Source organism: Falco cherrug, chromosome Z, assembly GCF_023634085.1.
Source record: "Falco cherrug isolate bFalChe1 chromosome Z, bFalChe1.pri, whole genome shotgun sequence".
Classification (NCBI taxonomy): domain Eukaryota; kingdom Metazoa; phylum Chordata; class Aves; order Falconiformes; family Falconidae; genus Falco; species Falco cherrug.
In genome coordinates this window covers 48,331,182-48,342,935 of record NC_073720.1, presented here as the reverse complement: position 1 = coordinate 48,342,935, position 11,754 = coordinate 48,331,182, and the positions used below count along the sequence as shown (strand labels likewise).

Below are 11,754 nucleotides of genomic sequence, written 5' to 3'. Positions count from 1 at the left end.
AAAGGAAATCTTGCCTCCAGCTGGTGGAAAAGACTGCAGGTCCTTAAGTTTTCTCAAGTCTTCTAATATTCCCTGTATCTCCAGGCAGCTGTGGGGAACCTGTCCACGTTACGCTTTCAGCCGGTAAGCAGTTGGCTCGGCGTAGGTAAGTCAGCTGGGCAATGGGGAGCTCTGTGAGGCTGGGGCAGGGAGGAAGCCCCTTACTCTGGGGCAGGAGGGTCAGGCAACTTGGCCACCTCGGGATCCCAGGGGCCAGAACCACCCCTGCAGCCACTGCACCTTTGGCATCTCAGAAAGCAACAGCCGGTGACGTGTTTGCTACCTTGTCCTGCCTTTACTTCAGCTCCTGTGAAAGAGGCACTGGCAGACACCCAGAGAGGGTAACCAAACCTTATAGAGAGGCCTCCAGAAAGCTGGAGAGCCCGGGGCAGCCCACTCCTGCACGGGGAAGCGGCACGGGGAACGGTATGTCTGCAGCTGCAGGCTCTGCAGAGGCAGCAACGCAGGATGGGGGCCTGAGTGGGAGAAATGCAGGTTTGGGAGGTGGGGAACCAGTTCTTGCGAAATGTCCTTCACCAGCCAAGGCTTGAACAGTAACGTCAGCACTTCTGGGAGCAGAGCGTCCTCCAGCATCTTCTTTGCAGGGTCCTCCTGGATCTGGCCTGCACAGGTTTATTATCATAATTAACACTGCAATTTGCTTTAAAGGACACACCACAGTAAGTTATTAGTAATTCAGGTCAAAGTTCAGCAAGGCCAGCCAAATGTTTACCTCACAAACAAAGCATCGTATTCGTCTTCAGTTCCATGCAGATCGCCACCTGTAATTCAGGTGATGCAGCAGGGCTGTTACAACATTCACGAGCTCTAGAGCATGGTTTCCTCTCGATGTTTATCTTATGGTGCATGCTGCCTGATGCTGCTTCTACAGCTGAAGCATTTAGAAATCCTTTCTCCAAAGAAGACTCTCTAGAGTCTGTAATAAGTTGTGAGACACACAGCAGGCTTGGCATCAGTCAAGGCACTGAACTGCTCTGACCTACCTGATCCCCAATTTTTACAGACATTGTAGGGCTTAGTCCTTTTCAAGAGCTCTGGTCCCGTGGCCAGCTGGTTCAAAAATTCGGTGTGGAGCTCCACCAGGGGTTCAGTGCCGCAACTGTAGGTATTGGAAACCTCGTCCTGCCACCAGACTCCAGTGAGCATTTCCACACCTGACGACTTCCACTCAGCTGTATCTCTGCAGGTGTCCTTCCTCAAAAGGCAGTTTCTGCTGCTTCCACACTCAAGCTAGGTAGAGCACCATTTAGCTCCTCTGGCCAACCGGCTACAGAGCAGCATGTATTTCTTATTGGGTAGACATGGAGTAATTATGATGTCAAAAATATATTATGCCATTGCTTTGAAAAGCACCGTGCTGTGTTGCCTTTAGCTGCTCTGCAAGACAAGCTCTTGCACAACCCACTCCCTTCTTGCCTGCATAAATTCAGTGCTACCTCATCAGCTCCTGCAGCTCAGATGCCAAGTCATGAGCCCTTGACAGCAGTGAATTGACAATTGTTGAGAAGCGTAGCATGAGACAAATATTTCTTTGAAAACACATGCCAGACACCATGGGAGAAGTAGGGGTAGAGGAGGTACAACAGCTGAGAAGCACTTTGCATGGTTTTCCTAGTGTTGCTTTGGTTTTTTACTAAGTGACCTGCCCCATGGGAAGTGTGTCACAGCCAGACCTTCACAGCATAGTAACAAGTTTGTTTGTTGTTGTTTTTTCTGTTAAAAAAGGCAAGCTTCAAAAAGTGGCAAGCCAAGGAATTCCATTCTGTAGCACTGTTCCAGTGGTAAATTATCTTCTTACAAAAGATGGAGCAGAACACACAGAGACAAAATACAACCCTATTTATGTAGTGTCAGATTTGAATCATTCTGCATCTCCTTCCTGTGTGTATACATAAATATGCAGTGATGCTCTTTTGTATACACACCATGAGGATGCATGTACTCTGTTCAGGTAAATGCATTGTGTCTCTTCTGGAAACATGTCTGAATCATTTTGCAAGTACAACTACCATGATTCATTGCTAGCATGGTTTATCTATTTATTTAATTTAGCTGTCCAGCTCCTCTAGTGCTTCTTGGGACTTTGCTCTAAATTATTGGGAATTGTTTTACATATTACCCGTATCTTGAATTGAAGAAAACCTTATGAAATTCAAAAGGTACCTTAGCATAGGGATAAAAACATGATATTCTTCCCAAGTAAACAATATTTTCACATGTATTGTAGGCCATGCAGGATGGCCATGCACCTGAAAGCTGTTTTAGATATTATCAAAGCAAACAAACTGCACTTTTTGAAATTCATTTAAATCAAGAAACCAGATTCTGGATTGGAAAATGCCTCTTTCCAGAAAGCCACACAGTCTACCTTTGCTTTAAATTAGACTTGCTAGCCTGGTGGTTAGAGAAACCTGGAACAATTTTTGTCATCATGTTTAAGAGGCAGAAAGCATGCTTCTATTACCCATGGCCTTGAAGCACAACCAAGCACCTGTTTTTAAACTTGTTTGACGCAGTTCGACTCAGCGCAGCAGCGACCTTTGCAAGGCTGAGCCTGACATCACTGGGGATAAGCAGTTCCCACCCCAGACAGGACAGGCTGTGCGCAGCCCATCTACCATTCCTCTGCAGCACTCTGGGAAGGCTACTGTCCAAATAACACAGTCATTTAGTACAAACCATGCAGTGCTTGTTATTGGTTTCTTCTTCAGCAGTTTATTTGAAGAACTTTATAGCACTACAGAAACAGCAGTATGTAAGACAGAGAACATCTGTATTAGTGAAAGATACAACTGATACTTCAGAAAAAGTGAAGTTCTGCTTTGAACTGTATCCAACTAGATTGCACTTCATTCCTTACATTGAATAAACATGCCTTCAACAGCATGAAACCACCTATAATCACAGTATGTGTTTTTCTGATGCATTAACACTTACATGCAGATAAACAGCCTACAGTAAGCAGTTGGCTTCCAACATAACCAAACTTAAAGCACAGAAACATTGTAAAACAGCAATAAACATTGGCACTGGTGTAAGATTCCATAGTCTCCCATTCAGAAGCTATCATCTCCTACCATGCAAGAAGATGCATCACCTTGCACATATCTGTATTAAAACAATGGTTTGTGACACTGTAACAATTTAGTCCAGTGATTCAAACCTCAATGTAATATTTTCTCTTGGGGTACACTCCTATTCATCCTTATGTCATCTGGCAGTCATCTGCAAGTATTGTGTACCATTGTACCTATGAAGAAGGTCCAGCCACATAATGAGTGGCAACTGAAGAGGACAGGTTCCATGTTGGGGACAGCCTCTGCTTCGGCCGGCACAAGGCTCACACAGTGCCCCAGCTGTCCTATGGGGTGGAACAGCAGTGGGGCAGGATCACCATGCATGGCCCATGGGGCCACCTGCTCCTCAAGCACAAAGGCAATGGGCCAGGCAAATCTGTCCTGACGCTGCCAGTTGGGCAGTGCTGGTCTATTAAAAAAAAAACAAAACATCTTTGGCAACCACTTCTAGAAACAGTCTCATTCATCATTCTTGCCTCAGAAACAATTAAGTTCAGCAAGCTGCTGCCAAAGCAGATTTTTAACCCTGTTAATTCAAGAGCATACAATTGTTTACAACAAATTGGTATGTGTATTCCACTAAAATCTCTTCTTTTGTGAAAAGCAGGCCAACATATTTCTCTTCTTTTATTGCCAAGACTTGCCTATTTATTCTTGATCAGCAAATAATTGTGCTGTATGTACCTCAAGTGTGGTCCCGTGAACTGAATGCCCAATAGCAGCCAGAAAGCATTAGCCAGTCCTTTAGAGTATGTCTTCTGGCTTGGTTTCTTCCAAGTGAAATCCTGTTTGCATGCTCCAACTCTGTTCTGCCATGTGAACGAAAGCAGGTTAACAGGTGAAGATGCACCAATTCATTTCAGCCACCCAACTGACCCAAGCTAAAACACTTATGCAGCTGTGCCCTGCAGTGCACATTCTTAAGCAGAAGAGTAAAGCCTCAAGTCTGCTAACTAAGGTTAATGGCTGTATAGCTAAATAAGCTGATTTGTTGAAGAGCTTTGACTCTGGGCTCCCAGCTAGGCATACAGGTATCTGAATGTACCTAGTAGGTATCTAATTGAGGTACCTTGTTTCTGGAAGACAGGTTTGAAACTTAGGGCCTTAGTTACTTGCTTAGGCACTTATATAGAAATTACTAAGCACCATTGCTTCCTACTGGCTTCGGTAGGATGCAACAGCTAGGCTGCTGTAGCTGCCCCAAAATGGGAAGTGGAAAGCACACCTTAGATTCACTGCTCTGAAAATTCTTAGCTTCATGGTGTGGTGGACAGTAAAATTTGTATCTGATATCAAAATTCATCTCGGGTGCTCTTTGTTAAATTTTATCACTGTTCTGCAATGGATTATAACATGTTGGAGTTTCTACAGGGAGTTCCAGGAGCTCTCCTCAAAAAAAGAGTGGCTTTTTTCTCATCAGTTGTAGCACACAGGAAATATTAAACCAATCAGTAAGCCTCTCGTTATATCTCTCTGGCTATCTCTCCAGTCAGGAGGGGGAAAAAAAGTTGCACAAAGTGGTTTTTAATCAGCAGTGTGCATTCATACCAGCTTTTCACAGTAAAGTCAGCTCCACAGAGAGCATTAGACACACATAAGAAAATAATTCTGTGTTCTTTCCACACATAAAAATCAGAAAATAAGCATGGCAAAATAGTCATATGCCAGTGCAGTGGGAGATTGGAGGAGATTTTACAGGCACTACAACTGTTATGTCTGCAATCTGATTATATCAATACATTCAAATTAATACTTCACATACACTCCAACATCCTGAATGCTGTGTATAATGGTATCTTACTGTGGGACAGTGAAGAATACTGGGAGTATTCACTCACTGAGTATGAAATAATTACATGTGAAGCATTAACTCAGCTTTTCCAATATCCTACCATGGCGTGTTCAGACTTTACAAAGCGAGCAAATTATACCTGCCATGATGAAGCAGATAAGGAATGAGCAGGAAGGAGAGGCAGTTTTCATAAAAACCTGTAGAAAGAATGGCTCTGGCGAGGCATATGTCCTGTCTGTACAGCTCCACCCCTCCACCAAACTCCTTTTTTCTGCCACTGCTGCTTTACAATGAATGAGGTCCTGTGGATGCACAGTCGTGAGCACAGCTGACCACAATGTGTGTCCCTACAAGGAATACAATAGTCACACATCCTTCTCCTCGCACCTCTCTTGCTCACACATGTGATGGCATTTGCTCCCACTAGTAATATACTGTCTGTATACTTCCATGGCTTAACCTGGGCACATGCTGCTCTTTCCTCCTGATGACAGAGGATCTGAGAGCTGGAGTTAATAGACTTGCTGACATGAGCCAGGTCTCCCTTATGTGTCAGCCAGTGGTGCTATGACATGCTTCTGCCACTATCGTTTTTGCAAACATTACCTCCTTGCAGAACATACGTTCATTTAAACAGCTTCCACCTGCAGCTAAAACCCCACCAGTCTGCAGACCTCTAAGGCTGCAGAGGACATGTCAGCATTCCCTCTCTAATCATCCACTGCTATAAACGTTGTTTGAGCAGGTCACCAAGCATACGCACAGGTTTTTTGCAAACATTATTCTGTGCAGCAGTTTGCCTGCCTCTTTCTAACACACCTTTTATTCTCTTCCTTTTAGTATATCCTACTCAACAGCAAAGAGAAAGCATTGTTTACAACTGTATCCTGTGTGCCAGTATGCATACATATATCCTGATATGATGATAAGGCAGTTAACTCAATATAGCATACACTAAAAGAATCAGGCATCTAAAAAGAAGCTCATCATCTATAACCACAAAAGAAAGAAAAGTGATGCACAGGAGTGCAACAGGAAGAAAACAGCATTAAGAAAAGGAAACAGCATAGGAGGGGAAATTCCTGTCAGTCAGCACTATTAGATGGTGAAATAGATGCTCAGGCAGAAAAGCGTAAACCCATTGCTCAAAAAAATTTTAAATGAAACTTTATACATCACTGCATTACAAAAATGTACTTATAAGGATAGACAGCACAACACAAATGTCTATGATCGTGATATTTAAATAGACAGTTTTGATCAGATAGTGGCACACAAGTGAAGGGCCTGATGGAAAGCAGACTTTCAGAAGCAGAGCCAGAACAACTGCGCTGTGACTCCGCTCCACGTCCTGCACCTCCTGCTGTGTCACTAGGTTGTCCCATGTCCTGGAGAACCACCTTTATTACTAACAACTATTAACCTCAGTCTCGCCCCCAGTGCCCCTGATGTGGCCCACCATGGCACAAAGCAAGCCATCCTGTGAAGACCATGCAACACAGCTGGGGTGCAGGCCCCTTGGCGGAGCTCCCAGAAGTCCTTGCAAACTTTTTGCAAAGTCCACACTTTGCAAAGTCCTCCCTGCAAACCCGTAGTGCTCCTGCGCTGGACACTTATTTCCTGGGAAGGTGAGGTACACAGGACACTGCTCCCTGACACAAGAGGTTATTGTCCCGACCCTCCAGATCCCTCAGATACCTGAAAAAACACCCTGGACATCTGGTGAGCCAACCAATATCTCCTGACCAGCTATCCCCACCACAGCCTGTAATACCCAAGTCTACTGTCTATCTTTAACACTGTATCGTTGCTCCTTGCAGAGTTATATATCTGAGCATGTAAAGATCAAGTCTACTTGTATCAGTAGATACCAACTGCTGAATTTTTGCTACATTGAGTAGTGTTGATCATTACAGATATTTGCAGCAGCACATGACTTGCAAGTTACAGCTGCCTTTGATTGCAATGCCATATTAATAACATTTGCAGGCTAACTCAGTGTAATACTATTTGCATTACAGGGTATCTGCATTGAGCCAGAAGGGATTTCAGGAGAATTGTATGGGTCACTAAAATAAGAAATTGTGTACCTCTCATGAGGCACAGCTTACAGCTAGCTTCACAAGACTGCTGGGGAGGCAAAGGTCAGCCACCCGTCTTTCTAAGGGACTAGAGGCAACATCCTCACAAGGGTATTTTAGTGTCACCTCACTAATTTCAGTGTTTGCTGCGTAATATATTTCTTCCATAAGAGCTGGAAAGTTTAACTTCCTACCAGCTACAACTATCCATGCCTACTGCCTCAGCCAGCAAATCGGTTGCGCTCCTTCGATCTTCTCGGGCTTTTGTTTAAACCACTCAAGGCTGTAAAGTGCTTCTTACACTTTACATAAAAGTTGATTTCAGGACAGTTCAATCTGCTCTTGGCTCTGAGAACTGATTAGGCCCCAAGCAAAGAACAGAAATATGTTCCTCAACTGTAAAACTATTGTAAATGATGAAACTTGCATTTACTAAGGGAAAAATATAAAAAACTCAAGAATCCAGACTTGCTATTTTCTAGGTACCGAGGCAATTGCCTTAGGCAGTTTCTGTTATCACAGCTGCCAAAGCTGTTTGGTCTCTTAGCTCTTCCGCGTGACTTTTCTCAAAAGTCCTGAAGCAGACACCAGTTGATGAGCGCAGGTTAAGAAAAACAGGCTGTGCAGAACATCCTGTATCTTAAGTGCAAGAACAAATACTTGCAGAGGTCTTAGGCCCCTGTAGTTTTAACTTTGGCCTAAACTCTGGTTGCATTCCCATCCTACAGCTTCTCACAAGACAGTAACAAAGGCCAAGCAGTGCTAGATACCTCCTGTACAAGGGAGCATATTCCAGGAACGCTGGAGCTGAATTTGAACTTCCCTTATCAAGAACAATGAAACCAAGAGCAAGCCGTTTCCCCAAAACCACAACTGTTTAAGATACCCCATGTCAAAATTACTTTTCAGCAAGTGCTACTGTCAATCACTGCAAGACAGCCTAGGGGAAATGTAATTGTGATAACTGAGTATTTTTAGTGTCTATAGAGGAAGTGAGTAGTTTGACTTTCTTGGTCTCTGGAGAAGGGATCACTGCTATGCCATTTTAGCGTTATAGATTGTGCATAGCAATGAAAGTGGTATTTTCCCTTTTAACATAGGGCCAAATCATTAACTTTCCATGACAGAACCTCTAAAAAAAGCCACACCATCCTTAAATTGTTTCAGACTTTAATCTGGTGTTGTCATGCAATTAGGTTTTGCAAAATTGGCTTCTGGAGTGACAGCTTCTATTGTTATAGCATATGGCAATCTGAGAGCAGCTTGTGGCAGATGTGGTTTATTCACTATTAGCTAGTTTTAGATTTAAAGATGTCATTCTAATCAAAGAAAATGTTAGATGTGTTTGACATCTAAGGAGTTTCGCAGCCCCCCCATCACACTTAAGCTGCTTCTGGCAAGTAGGAACACTGCAGCCCTGAATGAGTTCAAGTTATATTTAAGAACTAATGATGCAATTTACTGGAGGTCTGTACTCTACAAATCCATGTTTCTAGCATTTATTGTGTTCCTTCAGTAGACTACAAAGACCACCTATTACAATAAGTGAGCTCATTAAGCACACAGCTCCTTAGTCTTGCAAGCTGTTGCAATAAGCAGCTGTTGCAAAGCTCTGCATTCAGCTGGCCCAGGAAAGTATTTGAGCAATAGCTCCATTACTGTGGAGTATACCTTCGACTGCAGCACACAAGCAAAACATTAGTGGTAATTTCAGTGACATGCTTCCCCACCCAGTAAGTAAGACACTCCCAGAGCTTAATTGTCAAAAATTTATTATGAAAGCATCAATAGCAACAAATATTTCAATAAAAATTATTGCATTATTAAACCAGTTCTGCAGAGTGACCCAGGAGGCCTGTTTAAGTCTGTCTGCTTTAAAGTCTCTGTATTTGCCTAGTAGCCAGTCCCTGGAAGTCCATCAAATATTGAAGCTTTCTTCTCTGTGCTTTGTAGACAGCACAAACAGTTCCTAGTTACAGTACTCTGTCCAGTCCCTCTGGAAAGTTTTGGCCCACTTCCCTCAACCATCTCTCTGCCTTCTGAAACAGCTCCACCTGACCAAGAAACTTGCAATACTTCTTACAGTTCCATGGTATGTCAGCCTCTCCACTGTTGCACAGCCTGGGGCTCACTGGTGAGGCAAGCTGTTCTCTTCTTTCTCCTCCAGAAAAGCCCACTGTATGCCAGTCTGGGTGACTTTAATCCAGTCTCTTGACCAGGTTAATCCATGGAATCAGCAGCTTGTTGCACACTTCAGTGAACCCACGCCACATTGAGAATGCAACAAAGGTTTCAGCCTCCCCAGTGCACCAGGTCACCATCACTCAGGCAGGGTAATAGTTGGTACCCAGTCATTGACATTTCGGCACTCCTCACAAAACAAGTTCAGCTTTTCAAGGGCAGGGTCCTTCCAGCCATCTTCATCTGGGTTCTGCCAGAAAGAAAAAAAAGTTGCACACCGTGAGTGCTGCCCACCAGCTGAGGTCATCACAAGACATACAGAAGCATCAGCTTAGGACACAAGGCATTTTCAGATTGTCAGTGTCAGGACAGAAACAACGCAGGAAGCAGAGACGTTACCCTTGTAGGCAACAGAGGAAACTCAGTTACGAGAAACGTAGCCTACTACTCCTCCTCCCCCTCTTCAGCTGCCTCGCTGCACGGCGTGTACCAAGCCCCCTTCCCCTGCCCAGGAGAGGCTCTGACTCACAGCGGGAGACGGGGCCACCCCCGCAGGCCCCGGCCCCGGCCGGCAGCGCAGGCACAGCCCCGGCGGGCAGCGCCCCGCACGGGCACCCACCGTGATGAGGATGCAGTGCAGGTCCCGCGGCTCGCCGGGCTCCTCGCTGGGCCCCACGATGGCAGCCAGCTTGGCCACGTCGTTCACTCGCACGATGTCAATGTCGTTCTCGCAGCAGAAGGCCTGGATCAGGGTGAAGTGGATCTGCAGGGCAATGTCCCCCTCGTCCTCCTCGTCTGCGGCCAGCACGCAGAAGGCGACGTTGTCAGGGTCGCTGCAAGAGGGGTGCAGCGCGTTGAGCCCCGCGGCAGGCGCCTGGCACCCCCCGGCCCCCGCGCCCCACCGTACTTACACATTCATCAGCTTGGCCGACTCGTAGACCCCGGCGGTGAGGCAGCCGCGGCGCTGCGCCGACACCAGCAGCTCGTGGAGGGCCTTGCCGGCGCCCTGCATCCTGCGCGCCGGGGGAAGGCGACAATCAGCGCGGCGCCGCAACCGGCCCCAACGGCCGCCCCGCTCCCCTCGCCCCGCCGGCCCCAGCCCACCCGCGCCCGTCCGCACGTACCAGTCGTGGCCCGCAGGCACTGGTTCCTGTCCGTGGACTTCCTCCAGAGTCATAGCAGCGGGTCCCCACAGCGCGGCGGCGGCCGAGTCCCAGCTCGGCGCGGCTCGGCAGGCAGCGCCACAGCACTCCGGGGCACCCTCCCGCCGCCCGCCCTACTTATAGTCCGCGCGGCCGCCGCGCCGGCAGCTGGCGGCGCCTCCTGGGCTCCCATTGGCCGGCAGGGGAGAGCGGGGGGACCTTATTATGCTAATCGGCGCGCGCCGGGGAGGAAGCGGGGGGGGAGGGGGGAGGAGCGGACGGCTCGTGCCGGGAGGCCACGTGGGAAGGGAGCGGGGTGGGGGCGGGGCGGAGCGGAGGCACACGCCCCTGCGCCCGCGGGCCCTGGGGCCGGGGGCCGGGTCGGGCTGCGCCGCGCCGCGCCGCCTGCGGCCGTAGCACCCGCTGGGCTGTGGCCAGCTGCCGGCGCGCACCGTCCCGGTGCGTTCAGCCGCTGGAGAGTACCGGGGCGATTTCTGTCCGAGACCGGAACCGAAAATCCACGTAGTGCAGGGAGGAATTTAAAACACAGATTTGTATCGACATGATTTCGGCAAACGCAGATTCCAAGTCCTGCTCCCAGGAAGGGACAGCCCGTGGCTGGGGAGCAGCGCTGTTCCGGGGCCGCGGCGGCAGCAGCACGCTGGGCGGCAGTGCGGGCCCGCCGTGCCCCGGGCGGTGGGTCGGGGGGCGATAACCCGCCCCCGCGCAGCGCTCGGAGGCAGCAGCCGCGCAGTGTCTGTTGCGGCGCCCCCGGCAGGGGACACGGCCGGCGGCCCGGAGCGAGCTCCCCTGCGGGCCCGAGGCGCCGTGCGGGCTGGGGGCTGGGGGCTGGGGGCTGGGGGCTGGGGGCTGGGGCCGGGCCGCCCGGGGGCAGGCACCGCCCGGGGGGGCACCGGGCAGCCCTGCGGGGCTGTCATCGAGAAGACAGGGCCGGGGTCTTCACGGGAATGCGTAGCGGGGCAACGGGCACAAGCTGCACTCAGAAGCTCAGGTGGAGTCAAGGAAACCCTCTTCCCCTGAGGACGGTCAAGCCTGCCGTCTTGCAGGACGTCAAGGCAGGCCGCCTGCCCAGGGAGGCTGTCGGGCTCCATCCTTGCAGGTCTGCAAGGCCCTGTGTGTGGGGCAAAACCCTGAGAGACCTGGTCTGAGATCCCTAGTGACCCTGGTGCAAGCAGGAGGCCTCCTGAGGTCCCTTCTGGGCGGTATTGATCCTATCATTTAAAAAAAAAACCCACGAAATTTCCAGCAAATAGGGATTTTTTTTCGGTTGAGCTTTGTTAAAAGTAGATCTAATTTGGATAGTAACATGAGCTTCTCATTAATTTTAAATATTCTGTAAAATTAATTCAGTGTGAAATGTGTATGATTGCTGAACTCAGATCTGAACCTCTTTGTCAGCA

General features: G+C 48.3%; 1 protein-coding gene across 2 annotated transcripts; it reads right to left on the bottom strand.

Annotated features, from left to right (window-relative positions):
• Window positions 1-8,765: 8,765 nt before the first annotated feature.
• On the bottom strand, window positions 8,766-10,465 carry GADD45G (growth arrest and DNA damage inducible gamma). Of its 2 annotated transcripts, XM_055699855.1 has the most exons (4): window positions 10,316-10,465; window positions 10,103-10,204; window positions 9,811-10,024; window positions 8,766-9,441 (listed from the first exon to the last, which is right to left on the bottom strand). In XM_055699855.1, the coding sequence occupies exons 1-4, from the start codon at window positions 10,366-10,368 to the stop codon at window positions 9,331-9,333; spliced, it is 480 nt and encodes a 159-aa protein (XP_055555830.1). In that variant the 5' UTR covers window positions 10,369-10,465; the 3' UTR covers window positions 8,766-9,330. The 2 variants fall into 2 exon arrangements, with proteins under 2 accessions (XP_055555830.1, XP_055555831.1); XM_055699856.1 differs by lacking the exon at window positions 10,103-10,204 and having other exon boundaries at window positions 10,316-10,441.
• Window positions 10,466-11,754: the final 1,289 nt, after the last annotated feature.